The 22,448-nt window shown below is 43.0% G+C and overlaps 3 protein-coding genes across 4 annotated transcripts; 2 read left to right on the plus strand and 1 right to left on the minus strand.

The window, feature by feature from the left end:
• The first annotated feature begins 5,150 nt into the window (after positions 1 to 5,150).
• p4hb (prolyl 4-hydroxylase, beta polypeptide) lies at positions 5,151 to 17,584 on the plus strand. The gene is made up of 11 exons (XM_028972820.1): positions 5,151 to 5,532; positions 6,321 to 6,527; positions 7,227 to 7,360; positions 8,281 to 8,418; positions 10,777 to 10,881; positions 10,975 to 11,100; positions 11,175 to 11,375; positions 11,805 to 11,925; positions 13,024 to 13,205; positions 14,671 to 14,781; positions 16,239 to 17,584. The coding sequence occupies exons 1-11, from the start codon at positions 5,394 to 5,396 to the stop codon at positions 16,299 to 16,301; spliced, it is 1,527 nt and encodes a 508-aa protein (XP_028828653.1). The 5' UTR covers positions 5,151 to 5,393; the 3' UTR covers positions 16,302 to 17,584.
• Positions 17,585 to 19,320: 1,736 nt separating this feature from the next.
• ppp1r27b (protein phosphatase 1, regulatory subunit 27b) lies at positions 19,321 to 20,855 on the plus strand. The gene is made up of 3 exons (XM_028972821.1): positions 19,321 to 19,679; positions 19,805 to 19,955; positions 20,289 to 20,855. The coding sequence occupies exons 1-3, from the start codon at positions 19,448 to 19,450 to the stop codon at positions 20,407 to 20,409; spliced, it is 504 nt and encodes a 167-aa protein (XP_028828654.1). The 5' UTR covers positions 19,321 to 19,447; the 3' UTR covers positions 20,410 to 20,855.
• Positions 20,856 to 21,247: 392 nt separating this feature from the next.
• On the minus strand, positions 21,248 to 21,933 carry anapc11 (APC11 anaphase promoting complex subunit 11 homolog (yeast)). 2 transcript variants are annotated; one of them, XM_028972823.1, is made up of 3 exons: positions 21,833 to 21,933; positions 21,620 to 21,756; positions 21,248 to 21,532 (listed from the first exon to the last, which is right to left on the minus strand). In XM_028972823.1, exons 2-3 carry the CDS (start codon positions 21,726 to 21,728, stop codon positions 21,387 to 21,389), a joined length of 255 nt encoding a protein of 84 aa, XP_028828656.1. In that variant the 5' UTR covers positions 21,729 to 21,756; positions 21,833 to 21,933; the 3' UTR covers positions 21,248 to 21,386. The 2 variants fall into 2 exon arrangements, with proteins under 2 accessions (XP_028828656.1, XP_028828655.1); XM_028972822.1 differs by having other exon boundaries at positions 21,620 to 21,920.
• Positions 21,934 to 22,448: the final 515 nt, after the last annotated feature.

A 22,448-nucleotide genomic window follows, 5' to 3' on the forward strand; every position in this document is an offset into this window, starting at 1 on the left:
GTTGTAAAATACTGTGTGTACCATGATATGTGGCTTCATAGGCCTTTGATGATGCATCTTCTTAGTAGAGCAAATTAGTAGTACTGAAAAGTTTCCCTATTCTGATATTCCTGTCATTTCCAGATTATAGTATAGTTCACCAGTGAAGAAGTTCATACCCTTTTCTATTTTGCTTACACGCCCTTCATACCTGATGCTTACCATTCATTACAGCTTCCTGCCAGCAAGCCAGACGTCAGCTGGCGCTGCCCATAATATCGGGTGTAGATAGCGTTCGTTTGATGTCCAAAAAAAGTTCTCAGCTTGGAGGAAGACAAGACCAAAAACGAAAACAGAGATTTCCGTTCCACTGATCCTGTGGCGTCCAGATAACCTCCACTGACCATTCCACTGTGCCAGCTCCCTCCTATTAAACATGTGGTTGCAACCTTTTACCCTGTTAGCTGTCAGACAACACTGTTCTTGGAAGGAAATGTTCTATTCGTTTGGTTTTTTTTTTATGCACTGATTCTAATGAATGAAATAAAATATGCAGTGGATATAGGGTGGTAGTAGCCTATTGGGTAACACACTCTCTTATGAACCAGAAGACCCAGGTTCAAATCCCACTTACCACCATTGTGTCCCTGAGCAAGACACTTAACCCGAAGTTGCTCCAGGGGGGGACTGTCCCTGTAACTACTGATTGTAAGTAGCTCTGGATAAGGGCAATTGAATAAGGTGAATAATATAAAACCATGAGCTGGTCTAGGAAAACAAAAAGCTAGATAAGGGCGTCTGATAAATGCCGTAAATGTAATTTAATGGATATGTTGTAATAACAGATTACATGGAATAAGAACCAAAAACATAAAATAAAGTGAAGTGATTGTCACATGTGATACACAGCAGCACAGCACATGGTGCACACTGTGAAATTTGTCTTCTGCATTTAACCCATCACCCTGAGTGAGCAGTGGGCAGCCATAACAGGCGCCCGGGGAGCAGTGTGAGGGGACGGTGCTTTGCTCAGTGGCACCTTGGCGGATCGGGATTCGAGCCGGCAACCTTCTGATTACGGGGCCGCTTCCTTAACCCACATAATCAGATTGTCAAATATAACTATAACTTTAACAACAACAAAAAAACACAGGGTTATTTCTTATTCATGCTATTTTCAACTCACAACTGCCAGTAGCAGACAGTGTGTCTAGGTTATGTGTAGAAGATCTGGCAACATCATATAAACAGAATTTGTATTGATTCTTTGTATGATGTTATGTTTTAATAATATGATTCATTTGATTGTAATGCTAATTACTGGGTTTTACAGAGAGAAACAACAAAAGAAGTAGAATTTATACTCGCAATATGCTAGAATAATGGGAACCTATGTATAAGGTTTGCAGGGGAGTGCTGACATCCTTCACTGGGGACACATCATTATACATCTTGGACAACCAAGCTTTAGTATAATGTGTACAATGCACAATTTTAAATTGTTTTTAAGTTCTCTTCTGAAATTTCCTGTCCCAATTCTCCTCCCAAATTGGGGCCTATAAGGTAAATTGATTCTAAATTTGTGATATCAATCCTGGTTTCAAAAGCACATCCAACACAGAAAACTATTCAAAATGTTTCCTTTATTTTAGCATATTTCTGTGATGTGTAACATCATAAATAGATTATATTTAAATGTGTCTGTAATTTATTTCTTTTTTATTTTCGTCCACTATAGGCACAACAAAGTCTCCAACTCAGAATCTGACCTTCTGTTGGAGTTATGCTGGTGTGTGGGTATTTGTTGTGCTGTTTATGTTGGTTGGTTTCTTATGATTTCCATTCTGCAGGGGAACTATTTAAACATTTAAAGTTGTAAATTCTGTGTGTGAGAGAGAGAAACAAATCTTCAACTTGAACTTGAAGCATCCCTTTAGGTGATCAAATTCATCATTCTCCCAAAATAAAATCTTGCCTCATCTGCGTTGTGAACCTGTCCCATATCTGTTTTGGTTGCATCTGGTCACAGCGGCTTTGTTTTATTCAGGTGAAGAGCTCCCTCTAGTGGTATAAAACCCACATCACCATCAACAGAACAAAAAAAAAACTCATTAATAAAAAAAAAAAGCTTCATAAATACTCTTTGGACCAAATATTCCCACATTTGTGTGTGTGGTATTTCACAGAACATTTTCAGAGGGCTTGTGGAAGGCTGTTTTTGGTGGCCTAGCCAATACTGGATCTCTCTAAATGGATCTCTGACCTCACTATGTCATTGCACAATCTAAACTCAAAAGATGCTCTGATAAGACCTGATGGGGACCCGTGTCCGTATATATCCGCGTTGGAAGGAGAATCTGCCATGTCAACGTGTGCCCTGTTCCTATTATTGTTATTTGAGGTGGGTGCAGAGAGAGCATATTCTGATGAATTTGATTTGTTTTTAGACTCACGTGGAGCATCAGAAACGGTGAAGAGGCCACCCTTAATTGCAATTTCCTCCGTAGAACGAGCTCAAGGTTGAAGCTGGAGTTGCAGGATGAACCAGGGTTGGCATGGAGACGTGCGTCACTCTGCCTTCCGCACGTCTCGAAAACGCAGTGCTGATTAGCGGCCTGTTTTAAAACCCAAATTGAATTAAGGCCCTTAAAGGGGACTCTTCGCCCAAAAACCTCCCGGCCAAACGCAAGCTGTGTTTAAAAAGAAATGTGGATCACTTTTCATTTACATCTGATATGCTTTACGGCAAATTGTGCTCTTTTAATGACGGATTGGGTAACAAAGCTAACACTGGAGCAGGAAGAAAATGCTTCTTGTGGTGCAGTCACATGACTATAAGACCAAACACTGTTGTTGACCTTTGCTGGCTGACATTGGTGGATCAACAGATATGCGACCTGCCGTTCCTGTGCTAACAGTCGGTGTCACCTACTGAGTGGGTGGGTGTGGTTCACAGAAGTAAAACAAATGGAGGTGCAAATAGATTTCGGGTGTTGAATAAAGCATAAAGTCACTATTGCGTCCTTGGGGGTCCCTACTCTTGAAAAAGTGCACAATGAGGAGGACCCTTGCAGAAAAGAATTGTGAAACTGGTTGTTTTTGTCATTTTTTTGTTTGTTGTGCTGCAGCACAGCACACTATGACACAGCGAAATGTGTCCTCTGCTTTTAACCATCACCCTTGGTGAGCAGTGGGCAGCCATGACAGGCACCGGGGAGCAGTCTGTGGGGACGGTGCTTTGAACCCACAAGTTCCATAACAGACCCGTAATCGGAAGGTTGCTGGTTCGAATTCGGACCCACCAAGGTACCACTGAGGTGCCACTGAGCAAAGCACCGTCCCCACACACTGCTCCCCAGCCACCTGTCATGGCTGCCCACTGCTCATCAAGGGTGATGGTTAAAAGCAGAGGACACATTTCGCTGTGTATTAGTGCACCATCTGCCTCAATAGGTTTTACCATCTTTTTGTGCAATTGAAGTGAAATGGAAAATGCCTTGTTCAAAATTACAATTTTATAATCAAAAGTTCACTTTCCAAACGTACCAATCCAGGTGTTAAATTCAGTTTAAGCTGTTGAACTTGCAACAAAGCAAATACACAGTCACATTTCACAAAGCACCAAACCCGAAAACTTGCTCAACCAGAATGTTGCTACATCAAGTTACATGATCACATTTTTATATGTATAAATTATTTATTTAACAACAACAAAAAAAAAGTCTTCATTTCTTATTCACATATCTCAATTGCATAGAGATTAAAGCAAAAGCCAGATCAGTCCACATCTGCTCAAACAGACCCGTGTAAAGTCACAGTGTGCTGCTGATGTTTATTTTATCCCCCAGTGTTGGAGATTGTTATCAGGCTAATGCCACTGTGGCAATGCCGATTGGCCTAGCCAATGCACACTCACTGGCAGCATTTCCTTCCAGCATATGAGCCATGAACCATGACAACAGCAACATTTATTTCTTATATAGCCCAAAATCACATACAGAATATCTCAATGGGCTTTGACAGGACCTACGGTTGACACCCCCACACTTGACTCTTCAGAGGGACCCCCTTCCAGGGTCGAGTGAGCCGGAAAATGGGGTTGGTGATGATTTGTCCAAGAAGAGGTACTAGACAGTGCAGAGTAGATTTTAGTCCAGTGCCGAGGTGTACATTACATGTCCATTATAATGCTACTGGTCCATTTGTAGATCCCTCCATCTTAGTGATGGCCTAGCAGTAATCAGAAGGTTTCTGGTTTGAATCCCAATCCGCCAAGGTCCAACTGAGGTGCCACTGAGCAACACACCGTCCCCACACACTGCACCCACCGCGTGCTGGGCTGCAGTGTATCACAATGACAATCCCTTGGTGGTGGCTGTGGTGACCCTCTGGTATGTTTCATGCTGAGTCGGCAGTTCATTGGTCTCTTCACTGGACTCTGGAGGAGGTCTTGGCCTTTGTTTCAGTGCCTTAGTGTCATGAGTCACAGGGCAAGGTGCAATAAAATGGCAGAAATTAGTGGTGACACCTCATCCTTTAAGACTGGAATATGACACGGATGCTGCCTAATGTATAGGAGAGGAAAAATTAATCAGTTTGTAATTCCACTTTTTTCTAAAAGTAAATTCTGTAGATTGAAACATACTTGCTGTTCCATATATGTTGGCAAGTACAAGTGCTCTGAACTAAAGATGCATGTTTATGCAGGGTGGTAGTAGCCTAGTGGGTTACACACTCGCCTATTAACCAGAAAACCCAGGTTCAAATCCCACTTACTACCATTGTGTCCCTGAGCAAGACACTTAACCCGGAGTTGCTCCAGGGGGGACTGTCCCTGTAACTACTGATTGTAAGTCGCTACATTTGTTGTTAATTTTTTATTGTTTAATAAAACGCTGGTGACAAATAAAGTTACTTTCATTAAACGTTTTACCATGACCAACTCATTATGCACTAGTGTACGCTAGATACGTTCAATTGTATTTTGCGTTAAATTAAATATAAATAGACTTTTTTTTAACTCCTGAAATATTAATTCATGAAATATGTTGTGCTGTGAACGTATAGAGTTTTTTTTGACGCTGTGACTCACTTCCAGGTGCCGGGCTTCGTGGTCCAGTCACAATTCAACACGGGGCCGCCGGGCGCGCATGCGCGCTGCCAACGACCTGATAAAGGCGCATGCGCGGTGCGGCCCGACCTCTCCGCTTCCTGCGCGCACTGCCACGTTAGAAGCGGCAAGACACAAAACACGGGGCGTCGGGTCCGAGCTGCAGCGAGAACAAGACGAGCAAGAGCGCAAAGAACCGGGCCACCGTCCACCCGCGCTTGCCTGCACCAGCTGAACTCGCCCGGGCCTCGATACCCCGCCTTCTCGCCTTTCGGAGGAAGAAAGATCGCCAGCGAGCGCCGCCATGCTGAAGTTTGTGCTGCTGTGCGCGCTGGCCGCGGCGAGCCGGGCTGACGTCGCCGAGGAGGAGGACGTGCTGGTGCTGAAGAAGAGCAACTTCGACGAGGCGCTGCGGGCGCACCCGCACCTCCTGGTGGAGTTCTGTGAGTAGCCGCTGGGCCCGTTCGCGTCGGAACCCGCGACGAGTGATGGGAAGTTGCGCTTCGGGTTCGCACTTTCGGGGCTGAGGTCCCGTGTTTGCGAGCTTCTATGCGCTACGCGTCGCTTCTTTCCAGCTTGGTTTGGAGTAGTTTACACAACTTCGTTTTTTTTTTAAAATAAATCCACGATTCATGATCGCATTGCGATGCATGAGTTTGCAGAGTTTTTTTCAGCCGATGGGCGGGGCCACGACATGACTGACGTGTAACTTTGAACAGTTCCAACATCTCAGCTTCCACCTGCAAACAGGCCCAAAAAGCCACCAGATGCTCGACCACCTCCCTCCATCCTGGATCTCGCTCTTTAGTAGGGTTTTGGCGGCTGTGATTAGTTGTGCTGGACGTGGTGGACCCTGCAGTGACCTTCTGGACTTTAAGCTGACAGCGGGGCAGGAGACGTTGACTGACTGACTGCCTGAATAAAATGACCCCCCCCCCCCCCCCACACACACACACACACACACACACACACACACTTGCAGTTGTGTTTTCTCGTTCTGTTCTAATGGCAGGTTTAAAAAATTCTGCTGCCCACTATAACATTCTACATGCTTTGCTTAATATGTATTTTTCAAATGGGCAAAGTGAATACCTTTAATTATGAAGTTTTTTTTCTTCTTTTGTATGTGCTATTGCATGCTGTGGTTGTCACGTCTGATATAAAGGAGATTTTTTTGTCCTTCAGTGTTAGTTACCAGGCAACAAAGTAAAAGCGGTCTCTTCCTGTGCAGACGCCCCATGGTGCGGACACTGCAAGGCCCTGGCCCCCGAATACGCCAAAGCAGCGGGCATGCTGAAGGCCGAGGGCTCGGACATCCGCCTGGCCAAGGTGGACGCCACTGAGGAATCGGACCTGGCTCAGGAGTTCGGGGTGCGCGGCTACCCCACAATCAAGTTCTTCAAGGGCGGCGCCAAGGACTCGCCCAAAGAATACTCTGGTTGGTTTCTTGGGTTTATAATAGCCAACAAATTTAGCAGAATTCCAGATTGGGGTTCTGGATGAATTTTCATGAATTTTTCTGATTTGTTAACTGGTTGAGGAAGCCTGCGAGCTTTTCACGCCTCTCTCTGCCCGAGGGGAGGGGCTGGTTGTTTTAGAATGCGTGTAGCGCTCAGCCTCTCTCCCCTGACTGCCTGAAGTGAGGGAAGCTCCGCCCCCTCCCAGGCCAGCGGAGTGATGTGCAGTGCAGCACGTTGCCTGCACTCCACTCTTTCCAGGGGGGCGGAGTTCCTCTGGCATGCGACTTGGCCCCTCCTCCCTGAGGTGTGGCGATCCTTTTACAACCGGAACGTAGACGATCCCTCTACTGGCAACAATCCGCACTCCTCCTGCCTCTCCTTAATTCAAATGTTCTTTTCTATGTCCACCCTCCCTCTCTCCCTTTCTTTTGTCTTTCTTGTAGCACCACCCTTCTGAATCAGAGTTTGCTCTGACCTCTGTCTAATACGAGTTTAAGAGCTCGATAAGTACAATATATTTTTTGTCCTCTTGTGGAAGCTAGTTGCTTGTCACCAGTTTTCCGTCCCCGGCTCAGTCAGGCTCTGTCCTCAACTCCCCTCAGCTGGCAGGGATGCTCATTGTTCCCTTTTTCTGCGTTTCTTTTTTTTTTTTTTTTTTTTTTTTTGTACTACTTCAGCTGGCAGGCAGGCTGAGGACATCGTGAACTGGCTGAAGAAGCGCACCGGGCCCGCTGCCACCACCCTCACCGAGGTCACGCAGGCAGAGTCGCTAATCGCAGATAGTGAGGTTGCGGTCGTTGCATTCTTCAAGGTGTGTGTGGCTTTCTGAAATAATTTGAGCACAGGAGAGGAATTAAATCAGTATTGATGCCAATTGAACATGGTCCCAGTACATTCTGGAAATAGAACTAGTACTTTATTCATTTTAAAGTTAGTTTGCGATTAATCTTGGTCTAATTTCTCTCCATTTTTTTTTTTTTTTTTTTAAATCGTGTTCTTCCTTTTAATGGAACATTTTCTTATTCAGCTATCCAGAGCGACTTACTATCAGTAGTTACAGGGACAGTCCCACAGCCGACACTCAGGGTCTTGCTCAGGGACACAGTGGTAGACTTTGACGTCTTCTGGTTTACAGTCTGATGTCTCACCCAATGAGCTTCTACCATCTACTTAATAATTTACATAATGGGATGGACTATGGAGCTGCCAGGGATTGAACCTAGGACCTCATACGTTCATTCGGTGACCAACGTATGCCCTCTATTACTGAGAATGGGGCTTTTGGAGGCTACTAGGGGACTTTGTCCATCCATCTCAGTCTTGGTTGGTGTGTGTGTTTATTCACATAAACTCACACTACCAATACAAAATTTGGACACTCCTGCTCATTTATGGGTTATAGAACAAAACTAAAGACACAGGGCTGAAATAACACGTGATATGTAATCAACAAAAATGTAGGACTGGTAAGGCTGAGCAAGACTCTTAACCCTGAGTGTCTCCAGGGGGACTGTCCCTGTAACTACTGATTGTAAGTCACTCTGGATAAGGGCATCTGGTAAATGCTGGAAATGTAGAGTAGGTGTGTCTTTGACTGGTAGTGTGCAAATATATGTTGAAGTTGAGCTTTGTCTATTCAGCTGCATACATATTACAGTACATACTGAAACGAAACAACATTTCTCCGGAACCTTGACCACTTTACTCTGAACATAACACCTTTCTTGGTAGGATGTGGAGTCTGATGGCGCCAAGGCCTTTGTTCAGGCTGCTGAGGCTGTGGACGATATTCCTTTTGCCATTACCTCCGCTGACGGCGTTTTCTCCAAATTTGAAGTGTCCAAGGATTCTGTTATCCTTTTCAAGAAGGTAAAACCTCCTGATTGACCTCCCAGTCAGCTTTTAAATATAAATGAGCCCACAGTCAATGACTATATTCATTTGTGTTAGTTATATATGCACACACATACTCTCAATATATAAATCAAAGGCTGTAATGAATAAACAACTTTTTAAACAAGCGATCGTGTTATGTCATAATGCAGTAAAGTGACGTCGCTAGCATGGCCGATTTTAAAAATGCGGGATGAGCCATATTCATGGCCAACGCATCCTTGTAATATCATCTGGCCACACATTTACTTCCAGTCGTGGCCGGTCGCCGTTACTGAGACTGGTCCTGGCAAGGCACTCTGCTTCTGGCAGCCAGTGGTTTTATTTATGCAGCCATCTAATATAGCAATTGGTCCTTGTGCCACTGACCTTTTTAGTTCAACCCTAGTTCAGCATACCATTAACTCTCCATGTCACAGCACTTTTTATTCTGTGGTTCTTATGCCTGCAGAAGTCTCAATTTTGACTCATTTTGACGGCAGGTATGGGCGAGAACAGTGCAAAGTAACATTTATGATTTCTAACCCTGGGTATTTGGACTGGAGTTTTGCCTCCATTTTTCAAAATTCAGACTTTTGTTTAAATGGGTTTCCTTACCCATTGATTCAATAGCAGTTTAAGAAATGAATGTTTCGATCTGAACTGGTCTTAAGTATATGTACACACACACAGAAATCTTATTGTGATTTATAGACAATGGAAGTTTTGGAAGGAATTGTTCTGCTGCCATAAAAATGTATGTTAGTTGTTAGGTAAGCATATATTAATACAATGCATTTGCGGACTAAACACCCTGTTGCATTTTAAAAGATTAGAGGAAATCCTTGAAAGATTAAGTGCTGCTATTGTCTTTAATACATGATTGACTTTTATTGACTTAAATAAAAAGAATTACTTAGTCTTTGTGTTACACCAGTCGCATGTTCAAGAAACTTTTTTTTTGTTTTGTTTTTTTTTTTTTTTCCTGCGTCCCATCATTTTAGGGTATATTGCCCAGCACTCTTGGACTGTGCTGGAAAGTTGCTTTGAGTCATGCGGCGGTCGACTTATGTAATGGTTTTGATGCCACTTTCAACTTGTGACCAATTACAGAGTTTCAGCATAACAGTTCTTAAAATAAAAACTCATCTCAGATATCAAATTTATTCCGATACCAGTTCTGTGTCATCCTGGTTGCCATTTATTGTTTGTAGTCCTACTTTTTGGAGTGTTTCAGATGTAATTTCTGGACTTTTCTAATTTGTCAGTATGTTACATGAAGTCAGGGTTTTTTTTTTTTTGTTTTTTTTTCCCCTCTCCTCTCTAATATATATAAATGAATGAAATTAATCACTGCTGATTTTATTTATTATTAGTACCTACTGGCTAACGGTAGGTACATGTCTAAATAATTAGTCATGCCTGATTTACTATTACTGTTCTGGGATCGGTCCACCTACTGGCCTAGATTACATAACTCCTGACCTTTTTGATCCATGTCATTGGCAGCTGTCAGAGGTCTTAACTTGCAGGTCCTCTCACGTCCTGCCCGGATTTGACCCTTTGCATGCATCTGACTCTGTAGTCTGGTTTTTCCACTCTTAAATCTGAAGGTTTGCGTTTATAACACAATTTTAATAAATATCTGCATTGAGGAAATAAACAACTTTCAGTTAATGTGTATTGCAATATAAAATTTCAATTTATAATTCAAAGCATATAAATTAAATTACAAAACGTGTGAGTCTGTGATTTACTAGTGTAGGATTCATGAAACGTTAATGATGGTAAATGAATATTTTGGGGTTATAGCCTACAATTGGGTGAAAGCACTAATCAAGGTCTTTCATTTAAACATGGATTATTACCATAATTTGCCATTATTACTATTAGTGAGGTTCATGTTGACATAATGATCTACACCTGGTCACATTTCATTGTTTTTAAGTGATGTTTGTTTAATATTCTGACTAGATTAGATCCTTAAGTTATTGACCAATTCAGTCATTATGATCATACTACTAGAAGCGCTTTTTTTTTTTTTTCTCTCTCTTCCTTCTCCCCTTTTTGTTTCTTCAAAATGTAATCTTATTCACCGGTGTTATGTACTGTGTACGGTTATTTATGTTTGCATAGAGATAATCTTCGCCCCTCTTATGTTATTTGTTTGCTGGTGGTACGTTCCAATGCTTAACTTTTAATATTTTGCACCCAGCCAGTTAGCCTCCCCTGTCTCACAATGTTGTATCAAATGAAGTAGGATATCTGGAACAACGATCTGGTGGGTGCAGTGGATCTGGTGTTTGTGGTGTCGACCAAATTGTCAACTCTGGCCCTGTCCCCCATCCCAAACAGTTTGACGAGGGCCGCAACACGTTTGAGGGCGAGCTCAGCAAGGAGAGTCTTCTGTCCTTCATCAAGGCAAACCAGCTACCCCTGGTCATCGAGTTCACAGAGCAGGTAATCCCTTGGACCCTTGGATCTATGTATGTTCATCCACGTGCTTCTACGTGAGTGTCTATAACATAAAATGTGGCCCGTTTAACTCTTCAGACAGCCCCCAAAATCTTCGGAGGAGAGATCAAGTCCCACATCTTGATGTTTGTGCCCAAAGCCTCCTCCGACTTCCAGGAAAAAATGGACCAGTTCAAGAAGGCTGCAGAAGGCTTCAAGGGCAAAGTATGATCTGCTATCCAGTTTAATAAGCAGCATTTAGCCTTCTACTTTTCAACTAATCCACTTGTATTTTGCAGATCCTCTTCATCTTCATCGACAGTGAAATTGACGACAACCAGCGCATTCTTGAGTTCTTCGGTCTGAAGAAGGAAGAGTGTCCTGCCGTGCGCCTCATCACCCTGGAGGACGAGATGACCAAATACAAGCCAGACACCACAGAGATCACGGCCGAGAACATCATCTCCTTCTGCACTGCTTTCACAGACGGCAAGCTCAAGGTCCGCATAGATCAAAACAGCTGTTCCTTCATCCCATGAGTTAGTTTTTTTTTTGAAGCACTTTAGGGGCCAGTCTTACTTCTAAAAGAACAGTCTGGCTTCATTTGAGGGATTTGAGAAATGAACAAGATCTAAATGAGGTTATCCTGCAACGACCTGAGGCTGGCCGTAGAGTCTACTTGCCTTGGAGCTTTTTGGTTTCTCTTTAAATCCACCAAATATAAAAAAGGCTTGCAATGTGTGTTGAGTTGGCCAAATTGCAGGAGGGAAGTGAAACTGATGGGAGAAAGTGAAACTGGCCAACATTTCACTTTTGAATGTAATTCACAATACATTAAAAGTCAATGTGTTCTGTTTCAAATAAATCTGTGCAGTCTTTAGCTGCTTTTTTGTGTGTATTTTTACATACATGCATTTCTTGCATTTTAGCCTCATCTCATGAGCCAAGACATACCTGAGGACTGGGACAAGAGCCCCGTCAAGGTCCTGGTGGGGAAGAACTTTGAGGAGGTGGCCTTTGATCCAGCCAAGAATGTCTTTGTGGAATTCTGTGAGTTTGGAATCCTGGGTGCCAAGCGGGTTTGATTTCTGGTTTTGCAGTCTGATTTGCTTGGTCGTCTTCTGAAATCTGAGGCTGTGTTAATCCAGTGTGAAGGCTTGAAGAGAGGATGTTTCTTCATCAATCTACACATTATATGCTTTTAAATAGCGCTGCACAATTATGCCCAAAATGATAACCAGTTATTTTATCAATATTGAAATTACGATTGTTAATCGCATTATTTTATTGCATTTTCTGTTTTAAAGAGTGAGTGAACAATGCTTTCAAAATGAAACCTCAAAAATAACTCAGAAGAATTCAATCAAATTTACCCAAGACAAGGGGCTAACAAAAAAACAAATGTCCTATGCAGAAAAGGTGCATTCTACAAGGAACAAGAACATACTACATTTCCATAGATTTTTGGCGATAAACAGCCTGTCAATTTTCTGTCTTAAGAGATGACTGGTTGGGTCAGTATGAAAATGCTTTATTTTTTGTGTAACTATAGACATGGCAGGTCCATTAACAGAGGCATTTTGTATAGATTTGTCAAGTACTGTAGTCAATGAACTAACTATACAATATATAGAGGTGTGAAAACAGAAGCTATGCCTTTCCTATGGGGTGGTAAGACACCAAATTATTATTATTTATTTATTTAATGCATTAAAACATAGTCTGTGCTTTCATTTGCCCCCTGGGCTTGATTTGATATGCAGCAGTGCTTGCTATTCAAAATATTGCCAACAATCTTAATTTAATCATGGTAGCCAAAATTGTGCTCTTGTTTAAAATGTAATTGTGTAGCACTACTTTTAAAGCAATTGTAAAGTCTCAATTTTAATCCAAACTCCTATTGCCCAAGATGACTTTTTCCAACCTGTGCTGGGTGAGCACATGCCTGTGGATTTGTAATGAGAGCTTTTACTTACAGAAATGGAAATCAACATGATATCACTCATTTAAAAATATTTTACTAATATTCAAATATTGTCGTTAAAACAATCTGAAATTTCAAGATAAATATTGAGTGGCATAGAAAGTCTACATTTGTATGAGTTGTGGATGCTGGGTGTGTTTTGATTCCTATTTTTGTTTGTGTAGATGCTCCTTGGTGTGGTCACTGCAAACAGCTTGCCCCGATCTGGGATCAGCTGGGCGAGCAGTACAAGGGTAGCAGTGACATTGTTGTGGCCAAAATGGACTCCACAGCTAATGAGATAGAGTCAGTCAAAGTCCACAGTTTTCCGACGCTCAAGTTCTTCCCGGCTGGGGATGAGCGCAAGGTGGGTTTAAAAAACATTCAAAAGTCATAGACTGGAATAACAGGACAAAATACATCTGCTAGTCATATAATTAGAATATCTAATTAAAGTTTATTTCACAAATTCAATTCATGAAGTTAATTCCACACAGATTTGTATTTCAAGTGTTTATTTCCTTTAATTTTGATTATATCAGTCTGTGTCGAATGAATGAATGTATACATTATGCAATGGAATTTGAGATCAACGTTTGAAGGTACCTGTAGTCCCCTTTTTCCTACACAATCATTGTCAAAATTTCTCAAATTTAGTACCCAGATAAAAGATGCAATGTTGCCAAATGTAGTCATAATTGGTATACACACTAGTTATATACGCTATATACACTTGTTTGTTTTACTAATGAATACTTGCAATAGATAAAAGGTTTTGGACATACTTTCAGGTAAACACTGAGCCTAATGGCCAGCTAAAGTAAAGCGGTTAATATTTGAGATTAATTTACAGCTACTGAAATGTATTCCCCAAAAATCTTTATTCCCTGATCATGCTGCAATGTGAGTCTTAACATTAACCCTAATTATAAAACATTAGTCAACCTCATTCTCTGATTTCACCTTTGCACAAGCGATTTCACTACATCATGGGATATTTTTAAAGCGTCCATCGATTAATTCCAGTTAAAGATTAGCAGCGGATTATTTCGGGCTGCCTGGCAGCATGTGCAGATATTGGACTTGGCTGGCCTGGTAAAAATGACTCCTCCATTGTGTGCCAAAGGAACTTGCTGCTTGGGCATTAGTGTGTTTTACTGCCATCGCTGGGTGTTCCCCAAATGGTTTCTTCAGAGCATTTTGCCCTGAATGCTTTTGAAGATTAACCCAGCAAACATAGTCTCTCGTTTATATTTTAGCCTTTGTCTCCTTTTGTTTAGGTGGGTCACAAGACATTAGAAATTATATATTTTATATAGCTATATTTTGTTAGTCACATGACCACATGTTTCATTTTAGTCATGTCAAAAGGTTAGTTGTCATAAATACAATCATAAAATAGCACAAAATGTGGAGCGTGGTCCAGTTCTCTGCCACAAGCTAAAAAGTTTCAGCTGAAAAGGTGCAACTTGGTCAGACAGACATATATTGAGAGAAAGCTGTGCAGCTGGTCTGCACCAGTTTGAAGACTAGGCCCTACCGTATGCCAGAGGATTCTGCAGACATGTATGTGATTCATACAAAGCAATACCTGTAAGTCCATTATTTGATGGCTCAGTTTGGGCTCGTATTAAGCGACTGGGCCGGTCAACTTGAAATGGTCTGGGTGTCAACGTGTCGCCCTGGAGGGGCTGCAAACTGTGGGTCCAAATATAATGTTGACTAATCCCCTGAGGTTCTGGATTTGCATGAGTTTAGCCAGGTCCCTCACTTGTGTGTGTTTTTCAGATCGAATTTGATCATAAGATTAGTTTTCTTGATCTTCACTCTAGGTAATTGACTACAATGGTGAGCGAACATTGGACGGTTTCACAAAGTTCTTGGAGAGTGGTGGAAAGGAGGGCGGAGCCCCAGCAGGAGATGACGAGGAGGATGAGGGAGAAGTAAGTACCTTCGACTTCCCCCGACACCCCAGGAGGTGTTTCTCAGAGCTGACTGAGTTCACCAATCAAATTTAAGCTACAAGTCGTTAGAGAACTGACATTACAAACCAGTAACACTGTTTACATTTAACTACATGTGGAATTGGTTTTAGGCATTGGGGAGTTTTGACAGTTTTTTTGCCAAATGGTGGCTTTGACAAACAAAATGACCACACACAGTGTCTGGCTGGGCAACGGCATTGGTGACTGGTGCAGTGCACTCTATGTGACTGGTCCTTCAGGAGAAGGGGCTCAACCAAACAAGATGTTAGCGTTCAACTTAAATCGCCAGGCAAGCATTGATTTGATCTGAACAGTGCCAAATAGACATTCTTCGAGTTGCAAGGAAGAGTGGGACACTGGATCGGTTGGTGTAGTGATCTTGCCCTCCCTTCAGAAAATGCCGGTCTCATCCTTTGGCAGCTTTGTCTGGCGTATCAGTGCTACGCCGCCTTCTAGACTGGAAAATAATCCCTTTGGCCTTGCTAGCACTCAGGTCTTAACCGGATCACAGGTTTGCTTTATTACCCAAAAACATGCTAACTCATGCATTCAACCCATGTATGTATCTAAATATGATATTAACACTTCTATAATCAGAAGTGCTAAAAATAGACAACCTGATTTTCAATAGCTTTGTTGAATAATTGGTCTTCCTCCAGTTTAATCCCTGGTTGAATGGCACGGACACTCTTTTTTTAGGGTAATCGCAATATGATTGTGGCCGTTTTTTCATCTGACTGTCTGGACCCCAGCCACAAGCGGGCTCTCTTCCTGGAAGTCTAATTCCAGACCCTGGCCGCCGTAGCTAATGTGTGGCACAGCTGTCACGGCTGTTTACCTTCCTGTAAGAGGTCCCACCACCTATCCCACGACCTGCGGGCGGCGCAGAGCCATCTTGTTTACCGCAACAGTCAACCATCTGAGTGCGCTGAGCCGATGGGGTTTAGTTTTTTTTTTTTGTTTTTTTTTTTCTTTTTCCTTCCCCAACTCTTGTTTTATGACTGATTTATCACTAAAGATTTTTTATTTCACATACTCATTCAATTTCAGCATGCCGATAAATACGTAAATGCATGTTTCCTCAGAACAGAATGAGTTGCGGAATCATTTCGGTAATCTGTGAAATGGCATGCTGCTATAAAATTTTCAATTGCCAAAATGACATTTTTATTTAAAGACCCAAATTTAATACATAAAATACAAAATAGTGGTGTAATGTGGGAATATTCCGTGATTCAACATTTCAGAAGATTGTAGCCAAATATACTGTAAAATGTCAGGAAAAAGCTTCAGCGTAATGCATTTTTAAAATGTATTTATTTATTTATTTTTACTTTCTTTATTTGCTGATTTCATTGTCTGGTGTGGTTTGATCAGTATTGCCGAATCTGATCAGATTGTTGTGATCTCTGTAGGATCTGGATCTCAGTGAGGTCGAGGAAGATGATTCCGATGGCGAAGGGCATGATGAATTATAAGAGGGAAGCTGGTGAAAGAAACGACCGCCCCCCACTACCCCCATACACCACCACCACCAATCACTGTTGAAACCTCTGTCTTTTGAACACTAATGCGCCACCTGATGTCAGAGCAGCCAGTCCTGACCCGTATTCAACCTAGACTCACTGCCTGTCCAGTGTTGAATCGGCAACGAAACGTGTTTCGCTCTCTCTCGTCAGCGTTTCTCAGTACATGTTCTGGTATTGCTCTTTTAATTTATTATTTTTGTGATATCAAACTTTAAGGACCTGTATTGGACTGTATTAAATCAGCCCAGCTTCTGCAAAGATTGGATGGGGCTTCATATCTATACTACTATTTCACCCCACCCCACCCTTTTTTTTTCCTGTTTGGTCCTGTTAGTCCGTCATGGTGGTGTGGGTGGACTGATCTGGGCACTGGGGCCATATAAAAAAATCTATATTTTGTAAAAGCGCTAGATTTTCTGAGAAATGCATTGTCAGGCCATCGCGAGCAACACACTGATGTAGCCGATCCCAACCTGTGGGTTGCTTTGCTTTCCCCTTGTCTATATGTGAATATCGACACATTTCATTGGCTACAGAGGGTTTTTTTTTTTTTTTTTTTTTTTTCTTTCCCCCTCTCCCCACTTTTAAAGAAAATAAGTTTTATTTTTTATTTAATTTTTGTACTTATCTAATCAATTTGGTGTCATTTGAACACCAGTGGGCCCAGCGGAGGGAGGGTGGGAAGGTTTAACATTAACAATATTCTGTTGAACTCTGTTCTGGCCATCAGAGATTCTCAATTCACAGTGAAAACTGTTGGCATCTCATTTTTTAGGTTTACTTTCATTTCCAGGTAGAAAAGAAGCTTGCTCCCATGCCCCACCCACCTGAAGTCTCTTTGGGTTCCTGTCCCTTGGGTTCCTGTGTTTTGACCAACTGTCAACTGTAGATCCTCCTAACAGAGGGGGGTGCTGTGGTTTTTGTATGACTTGAAATGACAGGAAAAGGCTTCATTTATGCCAAGAGGGACGTTTACAACTGTACGTTTTATTTTATGAATGAATTTTCTTTTTTCCCCAGCTTCTGTATTGTGGGCAGATTGCTCCAATGCTCCAATGTAAAAGGGTAGGTGGGGTGGGGTCTATGGGGCAAGGAACAAGTATTTTTGGATACTCAAGGGGCAAAGGAGACCATGGAGATTTAAAGAAATAAAAGCATTCCATCACATTGTAATCAACGTGGAAAGTGATCCAACTGGTGGCCAAATAAAACCAAAAGAATGGTCAAATTCATGCAGTCTTGTGTTCTTTGTGTGCTGCAGGTGAAACTCATTACACTGTGGCCAGTCTGACTCACTCCAATCTCAGTATTGAATAAAAAAATCAATGGGGGGGGGGGATAGCCACAATAACAGCATTGTCCAGTTCATACATTTGGGTCACTCTTGAATGCTACCGGTGCTTTCACTCTGGTGGTAGCATGAGAGTCTACAACCCACACAAATGGCTCAGGTACTGCAGTTCATCCAGGATGGAACATCAATGCGAGCTGTGGCAAGAAGGTTTTACTGTGTCAGCGTAGTGTCCAGAGCATGGAGACAGGCCAGTACATCAGGAGACGTGGAGTTTGGCAGTCGATCAATAATGGAGTGGGGTGGCATTTCTTTGTGCTCACCAGAGGTAGCCCGTCTGCCATTAGGTACAGAGATCCTCAGACCCCTTGTGAGACTATATGCTGGTGCGGTTCCTTTTAATGCAAGACAATGCTAGACCTTGTGTGGCTGAATGTGTCAGCAGTTCCTGGCATTGTGGACTGGCCCACCCGTTCCCCCGACCTGAATCCAATTGAGCACATTTGGGACATCATGTCTTGCTCAATCCACCAACGCCACGGTGCATCACAGACTGTCCAGGAGTTGGTGGATGCTTTAGATCCCTCAGTAGACCACCTGATCAAGAGAATGCCCAGGCGTTGTAGGGAGGTCATACAGGAACCTGGAGGCCACACACAGTCTGGAGCCTCATTTTGACTTGTTTTAAGGACATTACATCAAAGTTGGATCAGCTTGTAGTATGTTTTTCCACTTAAATTTTGAGTGTAACTCCAAATCCAGACCTCCATGGGTAGATCTGTTTGATTTACATTGATCACTTTTGTGTGGCTTTGTTGTCAGCACTAAAGAAAAAAGAATTTAATAAGAATATTTCATTCATTCAGATCTAGGATATCTTATTCTTGAGTTCCCTTTATTTTTTTGAGCAGTGTAGATTGAGAGTTGAACATATGATCAAGTTGTCAGCTGCTTGAGAAGACGACAAAAGAACAAGCACACAGTTCATCCCAAATTGAACATGGGTTTGTACTGGAAGGATTTTCCCAAAACTAGAAAAGGAGGCCTGGCAAAAAATGACAGACAAATGAGCCGAATTACTTTACTTTACTTGGCAGACGCTTTTATTGAAAGCGACTTGAGAGGAGAAGACACCAGCAATTCTCATTCGGTTTCCATAGATTTTGAGTTACAAAACTAAGAGCCCTGATAAGGCCTAACTAGGAAATTGTTAAGTGCTTTTTTTTTTCTTTGTGAGTGTGTGCATGTGATAGTGTTAGACTCTTTTGAAATATTTTTTCAACAAGTGGGTTTTCAAATGTTTCTTAAATTAATTAATGAAATGTAAATTCTTTCCGTATCTTTGGAGCATGTTTATTCATCAACGAGGTCTAGGAACATCCTGAATCCTGCTGAACGGGACCTGCGTGTAGAGAGAAAAGCCCCCAGGCCCGCACGTCTTACTTGGTGCTGTTTACTAGCATGGAGCGCTTCTGAGGGACTTGCACTGGCGGTAATGGATCGGGGTTACGTGAATGGTGACCAGGATGGGGTGAAAACAGAAGCTGAGGTTACCACTTGCAGCTGGCTGGGGCTGCCTGAAGGTGGGCGGGGCTGGTCTGCCATCTGCCAACTCCACTTCGTCTGCTAAGTGACATGCCCTAAAATAGCACCGGGGTGGGTATAAAGAGCCACAGAGCCAGGGCATCTCATTCAGAGCATTGAATCCAAGAGGAAGAAGACATCTCAACGTCCCAAAGCTCCAAAAGAAGCCACCAGAGCGTGAGTTCCACCCAAAAAAAAGAAGCAGCAGCTCTCTGCGAAGATGAAGTACCTCCAGTACACTGTGACCCAGACCGTGCACCTCAGCAAATGCGTCCCCAAGCCTTGCGGACCGCTGCCATGCAGCCATGCTGCCACATCCCTCAAGCCAACCAAAAGCGTCCACTTCCCCAACGATGTAGTCTTCCAGGATTACGTGAGGCAGGGGGAGCTGGAGAGGATCGGGCGGTTCATCCGAGCTAAAAGAGTGAGCCTGGAGACCATTTACCATTCAGGTGAGGCATTTCAACAGCCTTCCAAGGAGGAGATTGGGAGAGTGCCTGCCAGCAAAACTGAAATTCCATCTCGTCCCATTATAGAAGATGTTATCTAAAAGCCACCCCTCGGTTCACTTTTGCAGGCATGGCGGCGATTCACGAGGCGGTCCTGACTGGCAACCTAGACTGTGTGAAGCTCCTGGTCGAGTTGGGTGCCGACATCAACCAAAGGGACGAAGAAGACTGGACCCCCCTCCACATGGCTTGCAGCGACAGCTTCCCTGAAATCGCCAAGTAAGTTACCGCACATCCCAGCTTACTCTATCAATCAGAAGACGGGGATGACGGGGGATTAAACAAGGGACGGGGATTAAACATTCCCCAGTCCGATCAATGTATTCTACACTGTTGGTAGAAATAATATTTTCTTTGCTAGACCATTATTGATCAGAATAGCAAGTGAGGAAGCCTCACTAGATGCCTGATGATGGTCCAATGAGGTGTCAGGATGTCAGGAAGCTGACATCAAGAAGGCGTGTGTTGTCCCGCCATCAATATGCTGAGATAATGGCAGGCCAGTGGATGCATCTTCTTTTTTAATAAAGAAAACCCTCCCTCCCCTCTTAGGTATCTACTGTCGCTGGGTGCCAGTGTGGACTCTGAGAATGACTGCGGGGAGAAGCCAGCTGACCTAATCGATGCTGACTGCAAGGAGCTTGTGGAGCTCTTCGGGGTGGGTGCTGACTGAGGGTCGGCCGACCTGCGGACACGGCATTGTTCTTCTGTCACCATGGCGACACAGCAGAATGAACTGGACACTAGGAACGACCTGCTCCTCGTTTCGGGTCTAGGTGGTGTGACGGTGACCAGCAGTGATCAGTTGGTGGCTCCCAGGGTAAACGAATGCATACGCATCTTGGCTGATGCAGGTAGATGAATCGATCGTGATCTTGAGAAATGATTGAGCGTTGTACATGCATAACTGAACTGTATATGTTGATCTATTTTCAATACTGGAGACTTTTGTCATTTACTTGTTCTTTACAGCTCTCAGAGTAAAGAACTTTTTTTATATTTTATTGTTCTATTGTGTGAAGAATATATTTTTTTACATATGTAATAGCTTAAAGTCTTTGTATGAACTTTTTTACTCTTAGTCAATAAAAACCTATGAATGAAAACATCTTTATGTAAGTTGGGCCAAATGTCATTATTTTCTCCATAAAACATTTAAAGCAAAGAATTAAAAAATTAACGTTGATTTTCCATTTCAAGAATATTTTGATTATTGAAACCGTGGGCTGTTATGAAACTAAAAGGATCATTTGAAGCGAGCCCGTATTTGTAATCAGTCAGGCACGTCTGGATTGTAAGTTAATTGGAAAACATTGATACGGCACCATATGTGGTAAAATGCAACAGACTATAAAAATCAAGTCTAATTTTATATAATGTGTTATTTCAGTCTGTCTTATTCTATTGCTGCCTCACTGAGTCGACTGCACCTTGAATGTCATTGAAAAGTGACAATGACCGTTAATTACAACCAATTCACTTTCACTTCTAAGAATAAACACCATGTCCAATGCGAGTATGAGGGGGGGGCGGTTTTAATAGAAATACAGGAGGAAATGCCTGGATTTGGAATATATTCGCCTCTTTTGAAGACTCTGCGCACCCCTCCAGCAGGAGGTGAAGGAGGGAGAAGGGACCATGTCGTCGTCGTCACTCCTTGAACTTCCACTCCTGGCGGCACATCGGGCACTGCTGCTGCACCTGCTGCGAGTTCAGCCACTTCAGGATGCAGTGCATGTGGAAGCAGTGCGAGCACTGACCCCAGACCAGCGGGCAGTCGTCTCCGGGGACCTTGCCTGGAACGGAAACAGCGCGCATGTTAATTTATCGTGCCCGCAGCCAGCCAGACAGACGGACGGACGGAGACGGAGAGGAACACGCACAGTCCGGGCAGCAGCCGTTGAAGGGAGCTCGGCAGATCCCGCAGTTCTCGTCGTTGGCCACCCACAGCCAGGACGCCACGCCGCTCCACTGCTTGATCTTCACCTTCATCTTCGCTTCAGCGGCCGCCTACGTTTTGCTGGAGGGTACGCATGCGAAATAAAAATAAACCTTCGTCTTTTCAGAGCTCTGACTTCATTATTATATAAAATTACACTGGTGGGAAGCGGCGAACTTCAGAGCGAAACGACGTCTGCCCGCCATTCGTCCATGTTTCCTCGCCCCGATTCCTGAGGGGTTGATGGCTCGAATTCGGTGGCCTTTAGCGCCCCTCGCTGGTCCGGAGTATAACAGACGACGTGCGCTTAGTAATTAAAAAATGCTCACAACACCTGATTGGCTGACTGGAGGAAATGTAACAATTTTGCAACCCTCTGAGTGAGAGGGTGGGGGAGGGGTAGCAACCGTCTACTACAGCATGCTGTCTGCTGTTCTAGCATCGAATGAGATAACCATCAGACAAAAGTCAGAAAATATTAGAACTTGTCCAGTTTTAATCAACAATGCAAACTGATCATGCAGTTTGAATGTCATACAATTCATGCTCTAAATCAAAGCACGTTTGCTAATCATCCCATTTCTATTCAGCAGCCTGGTTATTACCATGGGAAAAGATAGGTCTCTCCCCATGATTTACGCATTGCAAGTTCTCCATGGGCCCCATGCACCACATCATTGTTTGGGGGATATTAGACAGTAACATTTTCACATTTCATTTCCTGAGGGGGACATTAAAAAATGCTTTTTTCGTGTGCTGCTGACACTTTCTTA

The sequence above is a fragment of the Denticeps clupeoides genome, chromosome 3, assembly GCF_900700375.1.
Source record: "Denticeps clupeoides chromosome 3, fDenClu1.1, whole genome shotgun sequence".
Taxonomy (NCBI): domain Eukaryota; kingdom Metazoa; phylum Chordata; class Actinopteri; order Clupeiformes; family Denticipitidae; genus Denticeps; species Denticeps clupeoides.

What these genes read in the sequence shown, in the direction of transcription:
- ppp1r27b (XM_028972821.1), top strand. Translation starts at nt 19,448, where the DNA reads ATGAAGTACCTCCAGTACACTGTGACCCAGACCGTGCACCTCAGCAAA. An exon ending in GGAGACCATTTACCATTCAG is followed by an intron (nt 19,680 to 19,804) that starts GTGAGGCATTTC and finishes TCACTTTTGCAG; the next exon opens with GCATGGCGGCGATTCACGAG. An exon ending in AGCTTCCCTGAAATCGCCAA is followed by an intron (nt 19,956 to 20,288) that starts GTAAGTTACCGC and finishes CTCCCCTCTTAG; the next exon opens with GTATCTACTGTCGCTGGGTG.
- p4hb (XM_028972820.1), top strand. Translation starts at nt 5,394, where the DNA reads ATGCTGAAGTTTGTGCTGCTGTGCGCGCTGGCCGCGGCGAGCCGGGCT. An exon ending in CTCGCCCAAAGAATACTCTG is followed by an intron (nt 6,528 to 7,226) that starts GTTGGTTTCTTG and finishes GTACTACTTCAG; the next exon opens with CTGGCAGGCAGGCTGAGGAC. An exon ending in TCATCGAGTTCACAGAGCAG is followed by an intron (nt 10,882 to 10,974) that starts GTAATCCCTTGG and finishes TTAACTCTTCAG; the next exon opens with ACAGCCCCCAAAATCTTCGG.
- anapc11 (XM_028972823.1), bottom strand. Translation starts at nt 21,728, where the DNA reads ATGAAGGTGAAGATCAAGCAGTGGAGCGGCGTGGCGTCCTGGCTGTGG. An exon ending in CAACGGCTGCTGCCCGGACT is followed by an intron (nt 21,533 to 21,619) that starts GTGCGTGTTCCT and finishes TTTCCGTTCCAG; the next exon opens with GCAAGGTCCCCGGAGACGAC.